Here is a 27,460-nt window from a genome sequence, read left to right as displayed (position 1 = left end):
AATGTAATGGTCTGGGGGTGTTTTTTTGCTAACGGTCTAGGTCCAATATATCGAAACGATGAAATAATGGACCATTTCATGTATAAAAATATCCTGAAAGATGTTATATTACCTCATGCTGAATGGAATATACCAATAAAAAGGGTTTTTCAGCAAGACAACGATCCGAAACACACAGCAAAAGTAGTCAAGCAGTAGTTTCAAGACAACCACCTATCGGTGATGGATTGGCCGCCTCAATCTCTGGATCTCAACCCTATCGAGAACCTGTGGGAGATCGTCAACCGCAGAATTAATCGTGAAGGTGTTCGTAATAAGGATCAACTGTTTGAACAAATCCAAAAGGCCTGGGCAGCGATTCCACAAAGTTTCATTGATCGCCTGATCGAAACCCCATGCCTCGAAGATGCAAGGCTGTAATCGACAACAAAGGATTTGCCACGAAATATTGATAGCGAAATACAGCTTGGTCAACATTTTGTCGAGTTGCACTTGTTTTGTCCAGAAGGAAATCAACTTTTTTTAATACTTTTGATTAATTTATTAATTTTCGTGTACAAATAATGAACTTTGTGATGAATAAAACTTGAAGAACTTTGTCTCTAATCAGTTACATAGTTATTTCTCTAAATTGAAAAAATGCAGCATTTTTATATAAAGAAACTAAATTAGCATTATTTGGTTGCACTCGTTTTGTCCGATACTGTATATATATATATATATATATATATATATATATATATATATATATATATATATATATATATATATATATATATATATATAATTCAACTAAAATTTCTTTTAAGCACTAAAAATGTAAATATTTTCATAAACATTGTCGAATCTAACACAGAAAAACACTTCTCATTAATTTGCGTGAAACAATTTTCATTAGCATGGAGATGTTTATAGATATGAGACTTTTTGTTCCTCTTGTAATGTTCAGATATCCGGGTCTTCAGATGGCGAGTAGTTCCGCCAATATAACTAAATGAGCAGTGTTTTTTCTGCGTTAGATTCGACATCTAACAAATTTGAGCTAAAACTTAAAGAATGTTTATAGAATGCTTAAAACTTGGAATGAATAAACAGGTTAGCCATGTACAAATGACACTTTCTGTTTAGCTGCTCTTTTTTATACATATTGCATATCTTTTTAACCTATTCTTTTGTTTTGTTACTATTTCTTTCGTATAACATGGTAAACTTTTTAACTGATTTTATTGTATTTTTGTAGTTATATAATTATTAGTTTGTACAAGAATAATTATATTTGTATTGTTTTTTCTTAACACTTTTATAGTTATTTTAACAAATTTTACATATTTAATTTTAACTAAAGATGACTTGTGTTAGTCAAAACATGTATTGCTTTTTGTTAAAAAAAATGGTTTTAAAAATTATAAAATTTGTCTTGTTTATGAAAACATAAATATATAAACTTTTAGCTTCTAACTGAACACTCAACTTTAACACCAAGCCTGACAAATAAGACTGCTGTAGTTAGATATAAGTTGAGCCCAGTACTTTAAGGGACATGATGGGTATCAAACTTGGATGTTTTTGTTTATAAAGCAAGCACATCATAACACCACAACTATTACTATTATCAATAAAATAATTTAAAATAATCTATTTTCTAAAAAAATCTAAAATAAACAAGGACAGAAGCAAAAGCCAAACTTGGCTTTCGCTTCTGTCTTTTTAAACTTTTGTAATTAAAATTAATATTAATAAAATTATTTTTAAATTGATTTGCTAATTTCATATTTAGTCGAAAAGATTTGCGCAAAAATTATTATCTAATTAAATTTTGAAAATTTTAATTAGAGTTTTGATAATCACCACCCATTAAGCAAGCGAATTATTACAAAAATAATTATAAGAAAGCTGTGTTAAAAAAAAGCCCATTGTTTGTGGGTAAGAGAACCTACCGGTACACAACAAGAATTTTAAGCAAGCTTAGTCTTCAAGCAGAGAATATCTCTTGTGATATCAATTCTTGTTACACGAAGTTGAAAAATATTCTGTCTGGGCCTCAAATTTTTGTTAAAATGAATCCTTGCCCATTGAGTAACATTGACGCTAGATACCTTTGAAGGTCCTCGCCAATAATTAGCGTCTTCTACAAATCTTTTTAAAGCTATTGTAAGCGATGTTAATCAGACCAAAACATTTTGAAACATTGCAAATGACAGAACAAAACGTAGCTTTTAGCTTTTTTGGTCTCAGTTCCAGACTTTTCAAAGAGTTTGTATATATCCAAGTTTTGAATCAAATCAATTATTTCATTGAATAGAAAAAAGTAACATTTAAGTTTTAAAGTACGCGGGGGATTAATTAATAAATCATCTCTGCAGTACTTACTCAAAAAAATTTAATCAAAGGATAGTTACCTTGAGTATGATCAAACGCTTTAGAACTGCAAACTTGACAACATTTGTAGAAAATTAAGATGGCTTTTTGTCAGAATTCATTTATGTTTTAGAATCTAATGAACAAAATGTTTATTTTATTTGAAAGGTTTCAAAGAAAAAATGTTGAGCGCTGTAAAAAAGAATGTATTTGGAATGCTGTTATTTTGCTCATATGAGCTGTGGTGGTTTCAGTCAACAGAGACAGTACTGCGCTACATTTAAAACTTTGGCAAGACCACCCTTCTTTTTAAGTTGCCAGTGACTTAAAAGTTTTTTTAGCTATTATTACTTAGTTAAGTTTCTCCAAAAAGCCCTAAAGATCTTATCACAGAACACACAGAACACAGTGGAAGACCATTTATCCAGAAAGTTCTCTTTTTTTTTTTTTTTTAAAACATCTTCGCTTCCAACAAGGCTGCAAGCAGCCACTAATTAAAGTTGGAAGTTACTGAAAGAGAAAAGATTAAGATTGTAGAGCAAGATAACGATTGACGGACGACTTAAAAGATTGCAAATTATATGAATCAGGAAAGCAAGATGAAGGAAGCGAATTCCAAAGAGCTGATGTTCGAGGAAAAAAACTAGACGAATAAGCGTTTTTGGAGCACTTAGGAACAGTCACAGAAAACGGATTACACTTAATTAAATGACGAGTAACACGAGAATGAATTTTAGTAGAAGGCGCAAGAGACGCTAGCTCTTTAGAGCAGTGCCCATTATAGTATTTGTAGAAAAGAGAAAGAGAAGCAACATTACGACAATGTGATAATGGTTGGAGGTTTGCTACAAGAGCAGGTCCAACTATGTTTACAATGCGTTTTTGCACCTTGTCTAAAAGAGAAAGGGCATCATTAGAAGATCCGCCCCAGATATGGCAACAGTATTCCATACAAGGCCGGATTTGAGATTAATAGAGATAGAGAATAGAATCCGAAGTAAGAAAGTGACAAGCTTGATAAAGAGATGCAACCTGAGCAGATGCTAATTTTGCAACTGATTTGATACATGGTTTCCAAGAAAGATTGGAAGTAAAAGTTAATCCTAAAAAATGAAGAGTAGGTGACTCATCGAGTACATCACCGTTTATAAATATAGGAAGATCTAAATTATTGCGATAACGATTGGCTGAAAAAAATTGAGTTTTATCTGAATTAAAGTTCACCAGCCACTGTAAGCTCCATGGTGTAGCAGAAGTGAGATCCTTTTCAAGTTCAAATGCCCCCTCCAAGCAATCAGAGGGTGTTGGTTTCTTATCACGACAAGAATAAATGGTAGTATCATTAGCAAACAATTCCACCTTAGATGTGAGAATATCTGGAAGATCGTTAATGTAAATTAAAAAGAGTATAGGGCCAAGGATAGAACCTTGAGGAACCCCTGAAGTTACAGAATAAGAAGAAAAGTGTTGTCCATCGAGAACAACTTTTATGCTACGATTGGAAAGGAAGGATTCAATGATCTTAAAGATGTTGCCGGATACACCATAAGAAGAAAGCTTATGGAGAAGACCAGCATGCCAAACTTTATCAAAAGCTTTAGAAATGTGAAGAGAGATGGCCTTAACCTCTTTTCTGTTAGCAAATCAGCTGTAGAACAAGAAGATTGAAATCCATATTGATGGTCAGAAAGTAAGTTAATAGATTAAAGATTATTTGTTAATTAAAGATTCAAAAACCTTGTTTGTGATAGGAAGAAGACAAATAGGATGGTAGTTAGACGGATCAGATCGCACTCCAGAATTTTTGAAGATAGGGATAACAGATGCCGCTTTCCAGCAGGCTGGAAAACAAGACTCTGATAAGCACTTGTTGAATAGTTTTGAGAGTATAGACGACAGCTCCGGAGAACACTTCTGCAAGACAAAAACAGGTATGTTTTCCGGGCCACAAGCTGTTGAAGAGTCTAGGCAGGAAATCGCTTTAGAGACAGAAGCTGGAGTGATATGAATGTCAAGCATGGGATTAACCTGTTTGTTTGTTGGCAATATCAGGTAGAAAGCAACTAGTGGAATCAAGAGATGATATTGATGAAAAGTTTTTAGCAAACAATTCAGCTTTGTCTTTAGGTGAAGTGACAAAGTCTGAACCATACAAGAGAGGTGGAATTATAGATTTGCCCTTATTACTGATATTATAAAAGATTCTCCAGAAGTCACGAGAGCCTAATTTTTGAGACGAGATTTCATGACCTGAGAATAGCGGTTTTTACAGTTGTTTCTTGCAGTAATAAACAAACGTCTGTTTTCTGGAGAATTGTTTTGCTGATAAATATTGAAGTAACGGTTTCGATTGGCAACCGCAGCAGCACAGTGTGAGGAAAACCATGGAGGAGAATGAGACTTGACCTGGAATTGTCGAGAGGGAATAAAAGATTCCATGCCAGCCTGAATCTACAAAGTTACGTAAGAAGCACATTTGTCGACAGGAAGACGAAAGATTTCTACCCAAGGGCCATCACGAAGAAAATGACGGAAGGAATCCCAGTCAGCTTTACTGTAGTTGTAAGAGGTTCGATAATAGGGGGATTCAGGTGATGAAGAAGAATGAGATATTAGTTTTAAAGAGATCAAACTGTGATTAGAAGAACCTAAGGGTAAATGTGGAGAAACTGAGCACTGACTAGGATCAGAAACAAGACATAAGTCGAGTAGAGAAGGTAGATGATTCGGGTTGTCAGGAAAGCGAGTTAGAAAGTTGACTATTTGAGTTAGAGATTGAGAAAGGCAAAAGTTGTGGGCTTTAAAGCCTGCAGAGTCACTGACACTAGAGCCAAGCCATTCAGAGTGGTGAGCATTAAAGTCACCGACAACAACTATATTAGCTGATGGATAAAGAGAGAGGGCTTGGTCAATATGATCAGAAATAACGTCAAAAAGAGTGCAATCTTGAGATGAAGGGGAGCGATATGGAACAAAGAGAAAGGCAATAGAGTGAAGTGGTGCTAAACGAAAGCACATGAAAGAATAGTCCGTGGATTCAAACCTAGTTTCACAACAAATGGGTGAATTCTTACAAATGTAAATGCCCATGTCAAGCATGTGACTATTGGAGTCTTTATGAATTAGAGGAAGTTAACCAACAACACTAAGATCACAAGTTGAGACAGATAAACTCCAAGACAGGGGGTTTTTTAAACCGAAGTTGGCATCTCCTAGCCTTTAACCTAAAAAGACGTATCCTACAAGGCAGCAGGACATGAAGAAGATTGTACTTGGTTACATGTTACCAGTAGCAGGATAACCTGATCTGACTTGCTTAAATGACTTAAGTAAATTTTCCAATAAACTCAACTTTATTTGCCGACGATACCAATGTATTTTATTCTAATAAAGATATTATTATTTTATTTGCAAAAATGAGCAAAGAGCTTGCGAAACTAAGCGAATGGTTTATATCAAATAAATTGTCCATAAATATTAAAAAAACAAAATATACTTACTTCCATCAAATTCCCTCTTCCCTTCCAATGACGGTTATTGAGCAAGAGCCGGCATGAAACCTCCTAGTTCTGAGTCACAATTCTTATCACTGCGCCACGGCTGCTGTTTATTAAAAGCCACCTTTAATAAACGTCATTTTGTCTAAAAATGATAACAAATGTTATCATTTTTAGATGATATGCTAACAAATATTATAGGGTTTCCTAATATATCGAGCATTTTTCTGAGTTAATATTTAATTTCTTGATTTTTTGTAACTAGAAAATATGCATTTTTACCATGTTTAGGTGATTTTCTTAGGACAATTCCTTGCTCAATCAACCTAAAACAAGTAAGAGTTATACTGCCACGCCAGGGATTACTAAAACCATAAATTTATTTCTATTCGTCGGACAGGACCGACGGAAAAAAAAGTAAACCAGTTCATAACAAGTTATTAAAAAATAATATATTAATCAATAAATATATTTTAAAGCTCTATCATTTATAAAAATTTAAAATTTTTTAGAAATAAAAGCAAATATATAATGCGAATAAAAAAAACATTGGCTGTACCCTCATATTATATTAGAGAGATAAAAAAAAACAATGAATGAACTGCAAAAGAGTAAGAAAACCCAATTTACTATGTGAAACATAATTTTTTATTTTGGAACAAAGAGACTGATATTGTTACATTTACTATGCACAACATATAATACACAACCAGCCATATAATAAAAGCCAGCATTCATCTGATCATTTGAAAACTAATTGACTTTTATCAATTATCACATATATAAGTAATACCATCTTTCATCAGGTAGACTGTGCTACAATCTGAATTTTTACTAGAGCAATGGCAACCAGTTTCTTCAATGAATTGAAGGTTACAAAATAATTTCAACCGTTGAAGACTAAAACTGTTTTTTACTATTTAATAAATTGGATTAAATCTAAATGATTAAGTTTAAAAGTATTGTTAAAACAGCAATTGTCAAATAAAAATTACTGCCAATTTTATGCCTTATAAAGTCATTCTTCTTAAAATAACGTTTTTATTTCAGTCATCCACAGTATATATAAAATATTAAGAAAAGTATTGGTTTGTCTAAATTTTAAAAATGACAAATGTCTAATCTACTAGCAACACAAAAAGTATTTAACCTGTCAATACCAAATTAATTTTTCAAAAATTTTGAAGATGCCAGGAAGAAAGTATTGGTAATCTTCTGAAAGTTATAATTATTATTAATTCTTGTAGTATATTGACTAAAGCCAGATTAGTTTGTGGGGAAGTAATTTAACGTCTAAATTCCTTGCCCTCTCACACAACTTCTAAATTACATCAGCTACAAGATGACTTAAAAGATTGCAAATTGTAATTATATAGGTTTAAAGCCAGTGTTTTAGCATCTTTTGGGTTTGGGCAGGCGTTAAAAATGCCATTTTTGATGTTTGATGACATCAATTTCCTAAAAATGATTTTTTACAACCCAATGCCCTTTAAGATGTTAACCAGTTTTTCAGGAATTTGTAACATTATAGTACCATCAAGAAATTAAAAAGTAAAAAATAACGAGTTAAAAAGGAAATTTGATCAAAAATCAACATTTTAGATGATAATAGAGGATTTTAGAAAAGATTTTTTTGAAAAAGACAACTTTAGAGGATTTTAGAGGAGCTGTGACCACCCTGATATATATATATATATATATATATATATATATATATATATATATATATATATACACAAATAATTTTAAATGTATTCAACAAAATTTTGTTTTTAAATTCTGATTCACTCCCAATAAGGCTGCAAGCAACCACTATTTAGTTGGGAGTTACTAGAAAAAAAAAAGAATAGAGTTATAGAGTAAGGAAACAGTTGACAGAAAATTTGAATAGAGTACTCAAATATATTAGTAGAAAACCAATTATCAAACATTTTTCATTTTACACTGTGTTTCATCAATTAAGACTCAATTCTCCTCTCACTAGACAGTTTTACAATAATAATTTGATTAGGACCTTTTTTCATAGACAACACTTTCCAAAATTCAAAGCTTCTCCCGATGCTTGCATTCCTTGTCAATTTTCTAAATATAAATAAACAAAAAAAATTAGTATACTTATAAGACTTCATTGAATAATAACAATAAAGTTTCTTAAACTTTTTTTAAACAAATTGAAGTTTGCTGCTAGACTAACTACTCTATATTTACTGTCAATAAAACAAATATGTTGAGCAATCGTCTAAAATTCTAAAAGTATTAAAAATGGAACTTTCAAGAATTCTTTCTAACATTTTTAATATATCTTTCTCAAGCGGTGTTTTTCTGGAAAAATTAAAATCTATCTAAGCTATACCTGTTTTTAAAACTGATTCAAAACTATTTATGCCAAACTATATATATTTCAAATAAACTACTCTACATCACTTGGTTTACTAAGTTTAACAAAAAAAATTAAAGATTCTCTGGATGAAGGAACGTTTGGATATGGTATTTTATATCAAACTTCAAAAGGCAATTGACACTGTAGATGTTGACATCCTATTTTATAAGCTATCCTGCTATGGTGTTAAAGGAGTTTCAAACTCCTGGTTCAAATCTTTCCTTACTAATAGAACTCAATTAGTATCCATTAGTGGGATGAGCTCAAACCTAAACGATATCCCAGTAGGTGTTCCTCAGGGATCTGTCCTTGGCCCTTTGCTGTTTCTTATATATATAAATGACATGTCTGTTTCTTATATATATAAATGACATGACCTTCTCTATTTTAGTAACAAATACGTTAACTATGACCTTAAAAAATTATGCAACTGGCAAAAACAACAAAATTTTCCTTAACTCTAAAAAAACTGATTTAATATTATTTAAAAGTCGTCACAAAAAATTAGACCAGCAGCTTAAAATTTGGTTAAATGGTAAAAACTTTGGTGCAAAAAATTTGTAAACTACTTGGGTATAAAGCTAGACAATAGCTTAGCCTGGACTATATCTCTAATGAGTTGAATACATCCCTTGCCATTCTGTCAAAGCTAAGACATTTCATACAACAACAAAACTTTAAAATCTATTTACTATGCTTTATTTCTCTCTCACCTCACATTTTTTTTTCTATCATGGTATCAAAACATAAGTGAGTTGCCAAAAATTTATCATGCAAAAAAAAGCAGTCAGGATAGTTGAATTTCTACCAAAAATACCCATACATTTAGATTTTTTAATGCAATACAAATTTTAAAATTACATGATATAATCAAAATTGTTTATTTATTCACAGCTGCCTAAACAAAAAGCTACCTCAAATATTTAATAAATATTTTACTCTTTGCGATGCAACTAGCTGTTAACTCACAAGAAAATCTTGTAGAGATGCACTGAGTGTGCAAACATATAATACAAAATCCTTCTGTAAACATTCCTTTAAATACTTTGCATTAATAGACTGGAATTAACTTTAAAATAAATCAAAAACAATCCCTCTTTACAACATTAAAAAATATGTCCTCAAAACTAAATTAAAATACTAAGTGCTACATCAAGATAAATAGAAACAACAATTGTATCACTGGTGATAAAAAATATATCACCATAGAAGATATATAAGATATAAAAATGAATGTCGACTAATAGCAACCTTCTGTGTGTGTATTATTTATTTTATTTGTTTATGTTTTGTTTTGTTTATGGTCGCTCTCCTCTATTTAGCCAGGCTATACAAGAGTGAACCATACAGAATGTAGACTGTATATATATTTTTTATAATTTATAACATGCTTATGTAAAATATCTATATATCTAGTAAATATATTGCTTTTTGCTGTTGTTTCAGCTTATTTAAGGAAAACATGGCTGTTTTCCTTATATAAGTAAAATAAATTTTTTTATATAAATAAAAGTACTTGTCAAACTGATGGATCAATCATACCATTGAAACAGGCATACTTCAAAGATTAATTTATATCATGTAAATAAAAATTTTAAATAAAAAAAACTAAAAAAAGAAACTTTCAATTTTTTCATTTCTAATTTTTCTGTTAAAAATTAAAACTAACGCAGATTAAAAAAACACAGATTAATTAATCTTTAATTTGTGTTAACTAACACAGTATAAAGAAACATATAGAAAAAATGAACAACAAAAAATTTACTAAAAAAATTACTCTTGCTGTGAACAGACTTTTCTCTTATTGCGCATATTTAACATTAGTGACATACTTTTCTCTTATTCTGCAGATTCCACTAAACTTACGTAATTGCTGCAAATCACTCTAACTTCAATGTACGATACACAGATGCCATAAGAATACAAAACTTATTGCAACACTATTTTTTTAATTTACATGTTTTGAATTTTATAATAAAATTCAAAACAATAATTTAAACATAAATGCGGGGATTGACTCCCGGTTTTTTATCGCTTTCATTCCGATTTTTATTCAGTTTCTCTTAGAAGGTTTTTCATTTAGGAATTTTAATATTACAAACATTCTTTTGAATGTTTTTAAATTAAATGTAGAGCTTTGGTTTTCTACTTTTTATATATTTGCTAAACTTTTATAGCATGGAGCTTCTCCTCTGCTGGAGCCCTAAGCCATGTCTTAGTTAGCTAATGGTTAAGACCTTACGTTAGTGTTAGAACAGCTTTTATGTAACTTTTGAAAGTTATATAAAACTTTATATAATTGGACAATAGAGCTTGGATGATCAAAACATTCTCTAGATTTAACATAAGTTTTGATCACTGTCCTAAAATTTGATATCTTATGATTATTCTTTAATAAATTATGTGAAGAAAAAGGTGAACTATCATTATTCCATATAAAGCTTTAAATGACTAAGTTTATCACGCCATATAAACTATCATTATCCCATTTTCCATGTAGTTTTATTTGTTGGTGGTTTAGTGATATTGTGCCGTTTTAAATTCAATTTTTTCCAGTGAATAAAAACTTGGTTTTTTACAGGATTCAATTTTATGCAATTTTCTTGTGTGCATATATTACAAGTTTTAATAAGTTTTTAAAGACGGGAGTGAATGGAGAGATAAGGTGAAGCTAAGAAGTATAATTTCATTAGTCCATACTAATGAAATAATACTTCTTAGCTACAACACCCGTGTAGTTTCCATTTATTGATGTGTCTGTAATAAATTTAATTTGTAAAGTTTCTTGTAGGTTTTGAGTGTATATATTAAACAAATGAGGCGAGAAAATAAATCCCTGCCTCACTCCTTGCGTTAGATAAAATTGATATTAGCATTACTGACATAGTAAAATGACAATATGATATTAACAGTATAGAGTGGTCATTTTTTTTCAAACAGAATAACCCAGGTACAGCAATCAAACGCTTTTTCAGAATCTAGGGAACAGACAGATGAGTTGTTGTTGTAGTGTTTGATCGTTTCAATAATAACGAATTCGGTGCAAATACCATAAAACCAAAATGCTAAAATTGCAAAGTCTGCAAAACCATGCATGCAAAGCAATTAATTATCTAAATAGGTTAGTAAACCCGGTCCCAGTGATGAAAAGCGTGATGGTTCTAGATATTCTAGAGGTTGAAGTATTTTTAGTAAAGCCAAACTAAAGAGGATAAGCTTTTTTTTTGTGGATAGTTTATTAAAATAAATAAAATTATTATTAGTATCATTCCAAAGATTAGAACGACGCTAATAACTTGCGTTCTTTGTATGTTCTGCTGAGATTCTGAAGGTGTCCTTAAACTTGTTTAATTTTAGGCAAAGAATAGCCATTTTTATATTTTTATCTGATCTCACACATACCTCATCAAATTTTGTACACGGTGAAACTTGAAAATTTGTAGAGGTATGTGTGATTATTTTAGGATTTGGGCTATTTTTAAAAACTGTTGGAAAATTCTTTTGTGATTAAGTTTTTTTTATTATTTATAATGCACATTTGCGTCGTTCTTTATTTTTCTGAAAGTATTCCAAAAGTTTTTTGGATCTTTTTTTTTTAATTCTTTAATTTTTTGGTACTTTATGTAAAAATATTATTTTTAGCATTGTTGACAGCATTTCAGAAATTTTTTTTATGCCATCCGGTAGCAATTAAAAATTACGACGGTTTGTTTTTGGATAAGAATTGGCTATTGGCCCCAGATTTTTTTATCTTTTTTATTTTTTTTAATTTTACTTCTACTTCGCTGATTAAACAATATTACAATTTTTCATATAAAATGAACAACATCGTAAACATAAAAAATCTTTATAAAAAACGTTTTTAATCTTTTTAATTTATAATATATATATACTGTTATAATCAGTCAGGGACTCAAAAAAGGTAAGGATGATGCGTTTATCATCACAACCTTTTTATAGAGCCCCTTTAGTCACTCATTAAAATAAAAATAAAAAAACACTTTAATTTTTAAAGTAAAATAAAAATTTAATAAAGCAAAACTATTTTTTTTTTTTTTTTGTGTAAAAAATTGAAAACAAAAAAAAACAAAAAATTAAAACACATAAGAAGAAGAAAAAAATTAAAAATAAATAAAAAGAAAAAATACAAAAAAATCTGAAAACAAATTCTTTAAACTACAATATATATGTCAGAAATTAAGGAGATGCATTTTAGTTTGTTGTTTAAACGACGAGATGCTTTTTAGGTCTTTAACATTTTTATTTTGGAAACGACTCCATATTGATGGACCACGGTTTGTAATTAGAAAACTTGACTGCTGTGATTTAATTTTTCCTAGTTGATAGTCGTTCCTGGTATTTGAACGCAGATTATATTTTTCAGAAAATGATATCAGGAAGTTATCTGAAAAAACGCTTGGTAGAAGATTATTATTATACTTATACATAAAAAATTAATATCTGTAATGTGTTAAGTTTCTCAATATCTAGAACCATCATGCTTTTCATCATTGGGGCCGGGTTTACTAACCTATTTAAATAATTAATTGCTTTGCATGCATGGTTTTGCAGACTTTGCAATTTTAGCATTTTGGTTTTATGGGTGCTGGCCAATACAATATTTGCGTACAAAAACTTACTATGTACAAGACTAAAGTAAAGCATATTACGTGATTTACTAACGAGAAAAGGTCTTGACTTATGCAAAACAACTACTACAGAGGACACCTTTGTTTCAAGAAGACCAATATGGTTTCTCCATGACAAATTTTCATCAAAAAGTACTCCCAAAAATTTTGTGTATTTTTCACGTTTAATTTAGTTTTTTATTAATAAACAGTTTAGGCAGCTTTAACGGAAGATTAATTGATTGTTTTTTTATATGAAATAGAGTAAAGCTAGTTTTTTTACAATTTAGGGATAATTTATTTGCTATAAACCAGAGGTTGAAATTTTTGAGTTCAATATTCATAGTTTCAAACAAAGTCTTTGCATCAGGATGATTTAAAAATAAATTTGTATCATCAGCATACATAATTGTAGATATTTTTTGGGAAGCTTTATGCATATTGTTAATATATATTAAAAACAATAATGGACCTAGGATTGAACCCTGAGGAACTGAGGAGATGCAGATTTTGTAATACCAGTATAAATTTTAAATAGTTCTTCATCATAATTGTTATTTGTAATGTTGGGACATTTAGTATTTATTAATATATAACTGAAGATCATTATAAAACTGTAAAAAATGTTTTTCTATGCATAGTTTTGAATGCTGTAATCGTCTGTTATTATATCAGACAACTGCTATTATAACAAACAAAATATGAAAAATCATTTAATAGTATCGATTAAAATTGGAACTAATGGACTATATCCTCAGAAGCAATTTTTTTTTTTCATACATATTTTTTTTTGGGGAGATTTATTCCAATTTCAATCGATTTTGGTAAATGATCACTCATATTTTTAAATAACAAAGGAATTACAAAACAATTAGATTACAAAAGAAACGTTTACCATTAGAAAGCTATGTGATCTATGTAAGATGCGTTTAGTAATGTATTATGGAGATATGTTGTCTAAGGACCAGAGCTAAGACCAGAGAGAAGAATATTCGAATTTATAAACTCTAACAAAGGTGAAGTTCTTGGTAGTTAAACTAGCTCTCTTTAATAAATAAATTATTTTGTGAGGAAAAGATTAAAAGTCATTAAGTATAATGACTACGCTAACAACCTAGTTTTTCTAAATAATTCCAGATACTATATCCAACTTGCTTTTGTATTCATCTAGCAATGTTTGATTATTATGCGACGATGAGAGCTAAATGCCAATAATGATATGGTTTGTTTAGCCTGGTAGAAGAGAAAATAGTGGTTTTTTTCAGAGTCATTTTTTATGATGAAATTTTCTAGTTTCGATAACCAGTGCTCGCATATTAAGACTTTGTCATGAGAAACAATCACCGACTTAAATTGTTTGACGTCACTAAAGGTTTTTAAAAACTTGTGAAAGTTATTTCTATAAAAACACCAATAACCCAGTACAAATATTTTTTGTGAAAAACCTTTTGACTTAGCACTCTGAGGTACTTTATTGTTATCCTAAAACAAACAAACAATGATTTTTTAAAGTTCTTTGTCGTTTAGGGATGTACCGGGATTCCAGCTGGAATTTGTGACTTTTAGTTCATTCCGGTTACGGACGGAATTACAATATTTCAGGCCGCAGTGCCGGAATTTTATTTTATTTTATTATTTTTTTTTTTCTATTCATTTCGTCATTTTACACATTTTACAATGTTATCTATAAATTTAAACAAATATATATAATTACAAGCTGACTGGGGCAAGTAGAAGTCAAAATGACTTATCATCAAGCCCCTTTGTGAAATACAAAAAAAAAATACAATTAAATTTTACATCTTCCAATATTACATAAAAGAGTGAAATTAATGAGTTAAAGAAAAAAAAAAAAAAAAAAAAATTGGTTAGAAATTTTAGAAGGTTAAAAAAGAACTTAAAGTTAAAAAAAGAAGAAATTTAAGATAAAGTTAAAATATAAAAAAACAAATAAAAAAATACAAATCTGTACATATTCGTATACATATTAAAGACAATAAAAAAAAAAAAAAATTTAATTCGCTTCATATGCATATACATATTCAATACAATATTAAACTTAAATAAAGTACATAAAAAATTAAAAATACAAAACTATTTCGATTTTTTTTAAAAAAAATGAGAGAATGTACGTAATGTTTAAATTTAGTAAGTGTTTTTTTATAGTTCTTTTAAATGTAGCAATAGATTTTATTTTTTTCATATTTTCGTCAAGAACCGAATTCCACAAGCGTGGTCCCCGGCATATAGTCGAGAAGTCAGATTTTTTGAGTGATGTTAGTGGGATGTAGTAATTACTCATTGAATGTCTTGTTTCATATTTATGATTAATTCGAGTGAAACTTTTAAAAATATATTTTGGAATCATTTCATTTTGAAGTTTAAACATAAATAACAAGTTATGGTATATATTTAGTTTGTATACATTTAGAGCATTTATTTCCTTGAGTAACGGCTCAGCACTTTCGTATCTATTTGCGCCCAAAACTAATCTACTTGCTTGCTTTTGTTTTGTATAAATAATTTTTAGGAAAGATAAATGATTGTTTGCCCAGGCAATATTACAATAGTTAATATGACTATGTATAAATGAAAAGTATAAATTTTTAAACATAAATTATTTAAAAGATGTTTTGTCTTGTACATAATCCCCAGGGTCTTTGAAACTTTGTTCTCGACTAGCTTTATTTGGCTTTTCCAATTTAAATTCTCATCGAAAATTATTCCTAGTATTTTCATTGAAAAAACTCTTTTTATTAAATTTATCTTTGACATTTGTTAAGACACGTGACACAGACTGTTTAAATTAAATCATAAAATCATTGTCCTTCAGGGCAACGAAGAACTATAAATAAACCTAGGTAAAAAATAAAATTTCTAAACGAACACAACTTTATTTCCAATAATCAATTATGCAAGGATTTCCAGAGGTTTATGAATATTGTTGTTCGAAAAGAGTTGCTCTCCAGTTTTGGGCAACAAACTAGCTCTTTCATCAAAAACGTTACCTAACTCTGAGAATAATCTCATTTAAAATTTTATTTAATTTTTAAACAGTCAAAAGGTATTTGAGGCCTATTACAGTAAATATTCAAAATTTAAGCTAAATGGGATAATATAAATAAAGTAATAATTTTAAATATAAATATTATGCTCGTTAAAACTTGCAATTCATAAAATTATAAAATCAAACAAAAACAAGATATTAGATTTAAATGAAACAAGAACCAAACTAATGAATTAGATTATATATAGTATAGGTTATAAACAGGTTTGTAGAGCCGACCCAGAGTAGGAGCCGAAGCTGGGGAGCCGCTGTTTTATGAGGGAGCCGGAGCTGTAAAATTAAGCAACTTCCGGCTCTCGTTTTTTTTAAAGGAATAGAAAGTATGTTGTTAGCTTTTTTACGGTAGGCAAATATTATTCACTTATTGTTTAGTTAGTTTTTTGCAAGATATAATTATTGAATATTTATTTTTATTACTTTTATTAACAGTTACAATCTTGCCAAATTGCAATAAAAATGTATATACTCAGGATTTTTATTCAACAAAATACTATCCTTCGATCACCAAATAATGCGTCTTGTCCAAAAGTTAGTTGCTAGATTGTTTCAAAATACTAGTTTTAAGTCATAATAAACGTAGATAAAGTAGATGAAATGACATTATTGCAAACATATTAAAACATACTAAAAATTATACAAAAATTATGACCATATAAAGTTTAAACAAAATAATTTTAAAGCGCAAGTTAAAATACTTATGGATGGTAAACGAGTTAAAAAACCAACCTCGAACATGAAATGTCACATTGTAAAGAGTCATGGAGCACTTCATCAAAAAATTGTTCAAGAGCAAGAAAAAAATATCCACAAAAAAAAGCGGTAAAATTTTTTGTACAGTGTATAATTTTTTGTACTGTGTATATTTTTAAACTGTGTCAAAAAATTGAGACTCCATTTCGCTTGGAAAACAGAAGAACAGGCGATGCTTGACGGTTTTATTAACAAAGTTACCATCACAATATTGGCGAGAAAAAAAGAGATTTTGAACAGTGGTTTGGCGAAAAGTTTTGGTAAGCCATGAAAGTATTTGTTACCAAATTAAAACTTTTGCGGAACAAAAGAGGTCTGATTTGAAAAGTGATTTAAATGGAAAATTAATTTTTTCAAATACCAAATTGGTGGTTACTTTTGATGAAATTTCCAAAAATATGAACGCCATTTATCTTCGACGTTGATGTGCTCACACACGTCAACTTGCTTTAACCGATGAAAGACTCTGAGATCAAAGTAATACGTAAACGTACGTGCAAGGTTGCAAATGCTTGTTGTGCTCCAATTCCAATGGAATTTTGCGGACATACGAAACCTTTTAAAGTAATTATATTAGACATTTATTAATACATAAATAAATCAATTTATACATTTTTTATACGCATATTTATACTTTTTTTCATTTGATACATTTCGAGATTCACAAGTATTCTTTAATATAGGTGGCAGTTATAGAAAACGTAACTAGATTGTCAAGCACGTTCAAAATCCTCATTTACAATTAACAAAAGTTTCAGATAATTTACTCATAAAATTTTCAGTTATTATAATGTTTTCAAAAGTTACATTCAAAAGTTTTAGATATTATAATCATAAATAAAAAAAGAAGTTATGTAATATATAAACTAGAAAAGAGTGTTGCTTAGTTATTAGTTGACTAGTTAATTCACGTCATAGCAATTCACAGCAGAATAATCTAGCAGAATAATTTAGAATTTAAAAAAAAAACAAGAGTTTTGACAAAAAATAAAGACGATAATAACTTTTAAATTCAATCAGAAAACCAGAAGAAAAAAAATTTATTGAAAAAAAAGATTTCATTTTCATCTTCATTTTGAGAAGCTCAGAGAAGATTAGAAAAATCTAAGATATGCAACTATGGAAAAATAAAAAAAGACAAAAAACTTTGAAAAGGCAAATTGAGCCATGGTAGCAATATTTAATTTTTTTAATAGTTTAAACGGATTTGAAAAACTTTTGGGATTGACAACTTTGACAAAAAACAAATATGACAGAAAACTAAAAGCTTAAATTAAAAATCTGGTAAATTTAAGATTGTAAATGTAAGTGAAAACTTTCTAAATCTATACGCGAATCGGAAATTTAACGAATTTAAGATTTTAGAAGGGGTAAGCAATAATCATGATGCTTTGAATTGTTTTGAAAATATTTAATACATAATTTTACAAAAATTATTGTATAAAAACTTTATTGGGTTTTCGTCTTAATGAATTTATGGATTTATGAAAACCTCTCTCTATTCAAATTAAAAAAACACGTGTAAGTTTCATGCTTACATAATTTTTTATTAAATATAAAAAATTAACTAATTTAATTATTAAGACGTAGATTATTGTTTATTATTATTGTATATATAATTATCAACAAAAGTATATAATAAATCTATCCTTAAAACAATGATATCTTTTATAAAATGTTTTGCAACATTGTCGTTGTCTTTACTTTTTAGCGTTGGGGATCAACATTTCATTTCATATCATTTTCCATTAGCGATGTTTCATTAATCGATTTTTTAGATGTCAATAATCGTGATGCTGTTGTTAAAATAACTGTGAAAAGTAATACGAATAAAGTTGCAGAGTTTTGCAAAAAATACACATCAGCCAATGCACTTCAAATTATTTACTCTCTAGGTATAAAAATGAAGATTTTGTAAAATTAATTATTAATATTTATTGCTATTACTTTTGTCATTATTATTTTTGTCAGTATTATAACTACATTATTATTATTATCTTTATTGATTCTATCATTAGCGTTATTTTTGTTTCCAGGAGAGGTATCTTTTCAAATAATGTCTAATTTAATTTATGATGTTGATATCGTTTGTATTTACCCTTCAATATCGAAAGAGTTTTCTGGTAAAATCACTCATTTAGATTATGATATAAAACAATATACAGTAATTTTAAAATGCCAATCAAATAAAGAATCAATAACGTTGGAAGTATCATCATTTTTGAGCAATTTCGAACGGTTTGAAGAAACTATATTTAATACACAAGGAGATTACAAAATTGTTCAATCACAACTGAAAGATGAAATTGACTATTTCCCAATGTTATTCTCGAGTTCAAAACTTCACGAACTTTCAAATCGTATTTGTGAATACACAGAAAATTTTTTAAAAGCGGATGATAGTCATATTTTATCTTGGAAAGTTGTACATTCTAAACATCCTTCATTATCTGTTATAGAAATTCGCGATAATTTTGGAAACATAATTTCCACTTCTCACTCCGTTGATTGCTCATCAATTCCCACTGAAAAACAAGTTTCAAATTTAAATAAAAGTTTTACTTTAGATCCTCGTTTTGAAAGAGCAATGTTAATAAGGGGAACTAGAGGTGACTGGGGTTTAATAAAAGCTTGTTGGAAAGATTTTAAATACTCAAAATCCGTTGTTTATGCAAAACGTGGAAAGCTAGATGTTCAATTGTTTATGTTAAACGGAGTAGAATCGACATTTGTAAATGTGGAGTCGAGTACTTTAGGTACAGAGTTCATAATAAATAATTCGATTACTGTAAATTTGAACTTGGGATTTATTTCTTTAACTAAAGATTTAAAAGATATACCACAATGTTTATGCGTTGGTTTATCTATAGCTGTCTTATTTGTTCTCTGCCAACCCAGACCAGCGCCACAAAATGGTATTTATAATAATTCTTCATCAAGTTTAAACTTAGATTCTATGTACATGTTACGTGGAGCAGGTTTATATTCTAAATTGCTTCCCAGAGCTTATCACCGAATTTGTAACGGCAAACTTTTTTTCCAATACTCCAGCACGGAATTTATAACCAATACCATTTTGGCAGATGAATGGATTAAAGATGCTGGGCTTTGTGGAGGATGCGGGGGTGGTGGTTGTGGAGCTAGTGGTTGTGGATGTGGATGCGGAGGTGGGTGTGGAGGTGGATGTGGAGGTGGATGCGGTGGTGGATGTGGAGGTTGATGTTGAGGTTGTTATTAAAGCTCACGTTGGAAATAATGCTGTATTTTATATAAAATATTTTTTTAATAACGGGAATTTTTTATTTTATTTTATATAATTTATATAAAAATATATATATATATGTATATATATATATATATATATATATATATATATATATATATATATATATATATATATATATATATATATATATACATATATATATATTTTTTCAAAATATGTTATATGTATACTTAATAATATATTTATTTGATCTTCGCAACTGCAGTATATTTTCAAAACATTTTATATTTAGTATATTAATCTTATAATTTGTGTCAAATTCAAGTCAGAAATTGGTACTGTTTACACATCATGTTAATCAAGTACCTTTATGATTAAATAAATTAACGCAATCAATGTAATTCTTATCACAGCCGTTACAAGTTTCGTGTTTTTCATTTAACGGGTTGAGATGAGAGTAAGAAATTTTTGAAATACAAAGTGTTAAATAATTCAAATAAACTTAATTAATGTATCCGTAAAAAAAGTTTACAAAACGGTTCTTTGCTGCAACAAATTTAAAATTATATGAGTTTTTGAATATAATAATGTTAAGATTCTGTAACACATTCTTTTAAAATTATATGAAATATAAAACGAAAATTTTAAAAAAGTTTAAAAGTTGTAAAAATTTTGTAATGTCACTATCGATTACAAAAGATTATAGGAGGCAATCAAAAATCAAACAAAAACTATAAATAAAATATAAAATTAAAAAATTGGAAACGGAAGAAAGTAAAACTGCGAAATAGGCATTTGATGCTTTTATTTGAAGACAAGCAATATTCTCTTAGTCGTTGTTGCAAGCAAGAAGTGTGATTTTTTTAGCTAAGTTTCAAATTTTCGAGTCTTCCAATAAATAAAAAATAATCGTTTTTAAAAATACTAAAGAAAATGAGTCCAAGCATTGACCTTTTAGGCACACCAGAATTCATTCTGAAAATGAAGATTCTAATCTTTTACTGTTTTCGAGCAGAAAGGCGAAATAATAAATTTTGAAACTATTATTAGAAAAACCATTAGCTTCTAACACGGAAATAGGCAAATCATGAAGATATAAATTTTACGCTTCAAATTCATAAGTACAGACCATATTTATCAAAACATTTCTGTCACATTTTATTAAATTTAAAGCTCGTAAAGCTGGGCAAGATAAACCTGATACCTGCGTTTTCTCATAAATAACCATTTCAAACACTGTTAAGAAAGCTGGCAGAATACATATAAGACGGCTATTAGACGGAAGTGCATTAAGGCAGGAAAAGTCAGCTTTTTCCTTATTTGCTTTATGTAAATGATTTATATTCAAAATCAAACTTATTAAATTTAATCTTATTTGCGAATGATTCCAATCTGGTTTATTCTCATCAAGACACTTTTTGACATAGTTAACAAAGAATTACATAAAATAAACGAATGGTTCATGTGTAACAAACTCTCTTTGAATTTCAAAAATCTAAATTCATCCTATTTTATAAACCAAACAAAAATGAAAATATTCTTCTCAAACTACCTGATCTAAAAATAAACTGTGCTAATATAAATGAAAAACTTTCATAAACTATCTGGGTGTGACTTCGGATAAAAAGCTGTCGTGGAAGCTTTATATAATCACTTTTAAAAATAAACTTTCAGGACACATTTCATTGATGTATAAAGCAAAACCTTAGCTAAATATCATTTTCTCAAAATATTTTTATTTTTCATTAATAAATAGTCATAATTGCCTGTAGAAATGTTATTATAGTTAGTAAAAAAGGGTCTTGCGATTCTGTCTTATGCAAACTTGGAGCGTTGAATGAATTAAAAACTAACATTCATCTTTTTTTACAGTTTATGTGCAAAAAAAAAAGGTAATTTTAATCCAAATTTTAATCCTACCCAAATTTTAATCCTACTTTAGCGAAACAAGTCATAAATTTTAGATTCTTATATAACAATATTTTCATGACAAAAATTTACATTATAGCTAAATTTATACTCAGTCCAACACCGCGGACCTTATATGGGAAAATATTTTCCCCCAGATTATTACTAACAAGAAAACTACACTTTAACAAATCAAATTGTTTTTTTGTAGTTATTTTTTTTTATCGTTTTTTTTTTTTTTTTTTGAAGTTATTAAGATGCTCTCAGAAGTTTTTACGGTCTTATCATAGAGCACTGCGAAAGAGCATTTAACTAAGAAGTTCACGCCTCCATTTTCAAGAATGCTGCTTATTGGACTGAAGCATCGAATCTAGGAAATTTGGGTTATGAGCCAGATTTCTAACCACTGCGCTAAGGATGCTCATTAATCAATTTGAATCAAGTTTTTTATATCTATTAACTGAAGTTTTTTTTTTTCTTTTTTAGTAAAATAATGTAGACTAGGGCAATTTATTCTTTTATCTCCGTTCATTTTTATTTGTTTTAAATTTATTTTTCAAAAAGAATTTATATCTTAAGGTGGCTCACCACTAAAAAAAAACTTTCATAAATTTCATTATTTCTTATTATATACGACATTAAAGTAAACATGAGTAAATAGAGAAAAAATAAGGTTTTATTTTATAACAATTTTTTCCGAAAATTCCAAAATATGTAAAAAAGGTTGCGAAATGATTTATTTTGAACCTAATTTTGAAAAATCGATAGTTAAAAACTTATAATCACTAAAGACTAAAGCTTAATATTTGGAAAAATGTTCTAAATACATAAAATGAAGGGCCTGAACCAAAAACATTGCCAAATTTTGTGGTCAAATTTTTATTTTTTAACCTTTTTTTGGAAAAGCATCAAAATTTGGATGGTCGGCAAATATTGGAGACAAAAAAAGTATCAATAACTCATGAAGTATTTAAATTTTGTTTTGCTTCTGGCCCTAAAAATTTAAAGCATAAAGCTCCAGTGATTCATTAGTTATGTTTTTTCAAGAATTAAAAATTGCAAAAGTTAAAAAACAACAAAAAACATTTTATAACTAAAAAAAAGTTAAAAAATGTTCAAAAGCTTCAAGATGAGTGGGTTTGCAAGTTTCTAGTTTTTGTTCTTTATCTTACCAACATTTATTAATGGTTTTTAATTGCAATCTTTTTTTTTTTTTTTTTTTTCTTTTATTACAAAATAATAAATATTTACAATTTTTATAATAACATTAACTAAGTTTTTATATTTTTACAATATATGGTTTTACAAGTGTTCGTAAATATATACATTTTCTGTTTTTTTTTTATATTTTACTATATAACTTTTGTATTTTTTATTATTTACTTTTTTGTGTTTTTTATTTTATATTTTTTTGTGTTTTTTGGTTTTATATTTTTTTGTATTTTATTGTTTTTTATTTTTTTGCCGTTGTGTGGAAAGAAATCGAGAGTTTTAGATTAAGTTAAAAGAAAGGAGAAATTTTAAAATAGGTTAAGGAAAGGTTCATAAGGTAAAAGAATGATTTATATCCAAAAAAAATTAAGAGGAATTACAGGACTTTTACATAAACATTACGTTACAACACTATAGATAAAAAATTAATGTGTTTAAATAATATTTCATAAAATAAGGGCTGGCAGTGATTTGCTAATCATATATAATAATAATTTTTTTGTATAACATAAAAAAATTGCAAGAGGGAAGGAAGTCTTTACTAAACGTACAACGAGCCGTTGTTTTATTTCAGCTCATATGTTTAGTTTCAGACTTCCATTCTCTACTTGACAGAAAACATTTTTAATACAAAAATACTCACAGAAAATGTCCACGGTGTTTCTACGGACATTATAATTATATTTTAAGGTAATAATATTCCTGATGTTCCTGATTATTACCTTGATCACTGCCATTGGGTCAATTTTTTTGTTACTAAACATGTGGTGGCATCTACTGTTCCATATTGCACTCACGATGGTTTGAGTGAGTGTCAACAGCAGCTGCGAAGTGGGGTTTTTCTCCGATAAATTCGCTGTTTCAATCAAGAAAATTGAATTTATTGGAGAAAAGTTGTTTCGGGATGTCAAGGAGTTATATACATGTTTAAAATACTCCCAAATTTCAACAGAACGAGGACAGTAGGCAAAGATATGGATGTTGTCCTCGATTTTACCACAGGTTTTGCATTTGTTATTTTTGACGATCTGCTTTACCTTGTGCTTTAGGCTAGCAAGGCCGCAGACGGTAAACTGTTGTGTAAAAAACGAAAGAGGATGTTTTGAGTCGGTCCGCATACGTAGGAAGTGAAGTTTTTTTTCCAAATTTGGGTACACGGTATTGTTGTTTTTGTTGAACCGTTCCAAAAAAGTTCTGCTGGCACAACTGTCTTTTTGTCTTTTGCCACTTCTAAGTAAAAATTTTTTGTTGTTTTTAGGGGATGTCAAAAAGGGACCCGTTTTTGCCTAATATTTCGATTGTTGTTTTGTAGTACTGAGACGTTTTGTTGTCCCAGTGTTTTGGAAAATTGTTCTACTTTAAAAAGTTCCAGCTTTGGTTTTGGTTCGTAAATTTTATAAGTGAACTCGCCAACCAATACTTTGAAAAGTAGTAAAAATCGTGAGGTTTGCCTTCTTCGCATTCTTTCAGTTGAAAGAGTGTTTTGAGGCGAAGTGCGAGACTTCACTCCTTCGGTGATAAACTTCCGAGACCCCCGCTTTTGACGGGTAGGAAAAGTGTCTCTCTCTTGACCGGATTGTAATTGCTCTTTATTTATCGTAATTGCCACAGATTTTCGAAAATGGCTCTGTGCAGACGTTCTATTACCCATTCGGGAATGGGCAGCACATTTGCCAGAAAGCACACTTTTGACATTGCTAACGTATTTATCAATATAGTCTTTCCCCTAAGTGACAAAGTACGTAGTCCCAGAAACTTGAGTTTTTTCTCTATTTTTTTTAGAGTTATTAACCAGTTGAAATTGGTAGTATCGCTCAGTCTAATGTAAAAGGTAACACCTAAAATTTTGAGACCGGTGTTGTTGCTCCACTCTATACCTTCCAATTCAGGGTATATTTTGGGATCATAACCCCCAAGGGCGAGTCCCTTGGTTTTTGAGGCATTGATCACTGAACCAGTTGCTTTTTCAAACAGTTTTATTTTTTCGAAGAAACAACGGACTGATTTTACGTCCATGGCAAAAAAGTTCGAATCGTCTGCGTACTGCTGTATTTTAAGGGGTTTAGATGTACCTGGTAGCGGGAAACCCTCTACTCTGCTATCTGCTCTGATCACCAAAGCGAGAGCTTCGGCGACAAAAACATACAGCAAGAGAGAGGGGATCGCCCTGTCTAACTCCCCTTTCGGTAGGAAAAGAGGCTGACAGCAAACCGCAATTCAGAACAGATGCCGAAACTTCTGAATATAAGGTGTTAACAAAAGATACAAAATTTTCTCCAATATTGAATTTTTGGAGAAATTTTGGCAATCTTTTACTTTTTTTTCTAAAGTGTCTTTTTTGTTCATGTTTTTAATACGTTTTTGATTTTTACAAAATGAGGAGAATGGGGTTTTTACACCATTCTCAATATTGAGGTAACTTATTATTCTCTCAACACCAACATTAAAATTCAACACAACTGAGTTCTCTCCCAACTTTAATAAAGCTTTGTGAATAAAAAATGTTTTTGGGCATCTGAACCATATAATATTGTTGAGTCCCACTTTAGAATTCTGTGTTTGACCGTAAGTACATTTTTTCAAAAGTGTCTCAATACATAATTCCTTAAATTCTTTCTTAACGATAATATATATCTATACTGATAAATTAACTTTTGGTGTGTAATTACTGTTACTAAACGAGTTTTCTTTCTTCCATTTACACCAACTATTAGGACATACAGGACATAACACGTGGCAATGAGACTGATTAGGGAAATTAGTACAATCGTAATGAACCGTAAAAATGTCTTAATTTTTTTCATTTGGTACACTTTTTCATTTTCTGTTAAATAAATATTAGCTGCAGCCTGTCGAATAACCATACCAAAATAGTTTTGCATTTTATTAACTGTGCATTCCTTTTCCAGTAAGCCGATTACCGTGTTGTTGATCTTTTCTTCGGTTACGTAGTCTGGTACCAATACACTTCTATATATGACCAACACGCTCTAACTTTTCTGGTTGAATTTGAAATTTTCTGTATGAGTTACTGTTGACAAATTCATTGAATGCAGATGAATCTTCATCTCCCAAATAAAGTTTATTAGTTAAATCATTTTTTTCGACAAAACGATGAAAGATCTTTACTACACATTAGCCTTCCACTCTACATAACCAGGATGGTTCCGCTTTCTTTTCCACATTCGACAGCCCCTGAAATCTTTGCAAAACACTTCAATATCAATACATCGCCCTTTGTGGTCACCGCACCATTCAGAAAGATATGCCCACGTTTTTGTCATGTGCCATCTGAAGAAACTCTAATGAGTTTCTTACATGAACAACTATCCTCATTTTTAATATTATTTTTAATTATTATTGCTGTACTGTTGATGTCTTTCTTGATTGCTTTGCTGTAAAAATATATGCATTCTGAATAAATTTGTTGATTTTTTTTAACGCATTGCTGTTCATACAGGATATGTTTGTAATTCTGGCAAAGTCCACTAAAGCTTAGTGTTCCTTGCCAATTAAGGAGAGTAATCAAGGTTTCTTTTTTTTATTAGGTCTAAAAAAAGTGGAATAACTCACAACATACTAAATGTCAAAAAAGGTTTTGGAAATATTTACAGCTATGTTGAATTGATATAAAATTAAAAAAATCCAAAAAAAAAGTTTTGATAAAAAAATTGAGATGTTTTTAGTGGTGAGCCACCGTAACAGTTATATGAATTGTAAGTTATCTACAAACCTTATGAAACTTAGTTTTGCACATTTTATATATACTTTATCGCAAACATTTATCACGTTTTAATATGTTTTATTGTAAAAAATTATCCCTAATAAAGTCATAAAGAATTTTGGTGATAAGACAAACTGACGTCAGCATCTTGCTCCAGCCATGTTTTTATTTATTTATGTTATTTTATAAATTGTAACGATTTTTATTTTGTCTACGACAAAATTAAAACAAAAATAAAAAATAAAAATAGTAATAATAAGTGATTTGATGAGGTTTAAAATTTTTTTTTTTTGGGGGGGGGGGGGGGGTACAGCACAGATTCTTTAAATATTTGTAACATTGGGTGGTACAGCTTAGATTTTTTATATGTTTGTAGCACTAGGATGGTTTGCACACTTTATAATAACTGAACCAATAGGATCTTTTATATTGCAAGGAGATTATATAAGATTATAAAGTGGTGATGTAACGTTTGTGAAATAGAAATTAAAAATGTTTTACTTTCGAAACTTATCGAATACTTCCCCATATTCAATAACAATTACTTCCCCATATTCAATAACAATTATGTGCTTTTTTGACAGATTCGGCTAGCCTATATTTTGCAAAGGTGTGGATGAAGATCTAGGTAAATTCGCATTATTATAATACACTTTCTTTACATTTTTATTCGAGTTTATCACATAGTTCTTTTGTTTCCTTTAAAGAGG

The 27,460-nt window shown here is 29.3% G+C and overlaps 1 protein-coding gene across 1 annotated transcript in view; it reads left to right on the top strand.

The window, feature by feature from the left end:
• LOC105847354 (uncharacterized) overlaps positions 1 to 19,975 on the top strand; it is a 36,594-nt gene extending 16,619 nt beyond the window's left edge. The window contains exons 3-4 of the mRNA XM_065793711.1: positions 18,392 to 18,575; positions 18,717 to 19,975. Coding sequence (XP_065649783.1) covers positions 18,392 to 18,575; positions 18,717 to 19,900 — 1,368 coding nt within the window. The 3' untranslated portion in view covers positions 19,901 to 19,975. The remainder of the gene's footprint in view (positions 1 to 18,391; positions 18,576 to 18,716) is intronic.
• The last annotated feature ends 7,485 nt before the right edge of the window (positions 19,976 to 27,460 follow it).

Source organism: Hydra vulgaris, chromosome 03, assembly GCF_038396675.1.
Source record: "Hydra vulgaris chromosome 03, alternate assembly HydraT2T_AEP".
Classification (NCBI taxonomy): Eukaryota; Metazoa; Cnidaria; class Hydrozoa; order Anthoathecata; family Hydridae; genus Hydra; species Hydra vulgaris.
The sequence above is the reverse complement of the archived record's forward strand: the minus strand, read 5'-3'. Positions and strand labels throughout refer to the sequence as shown.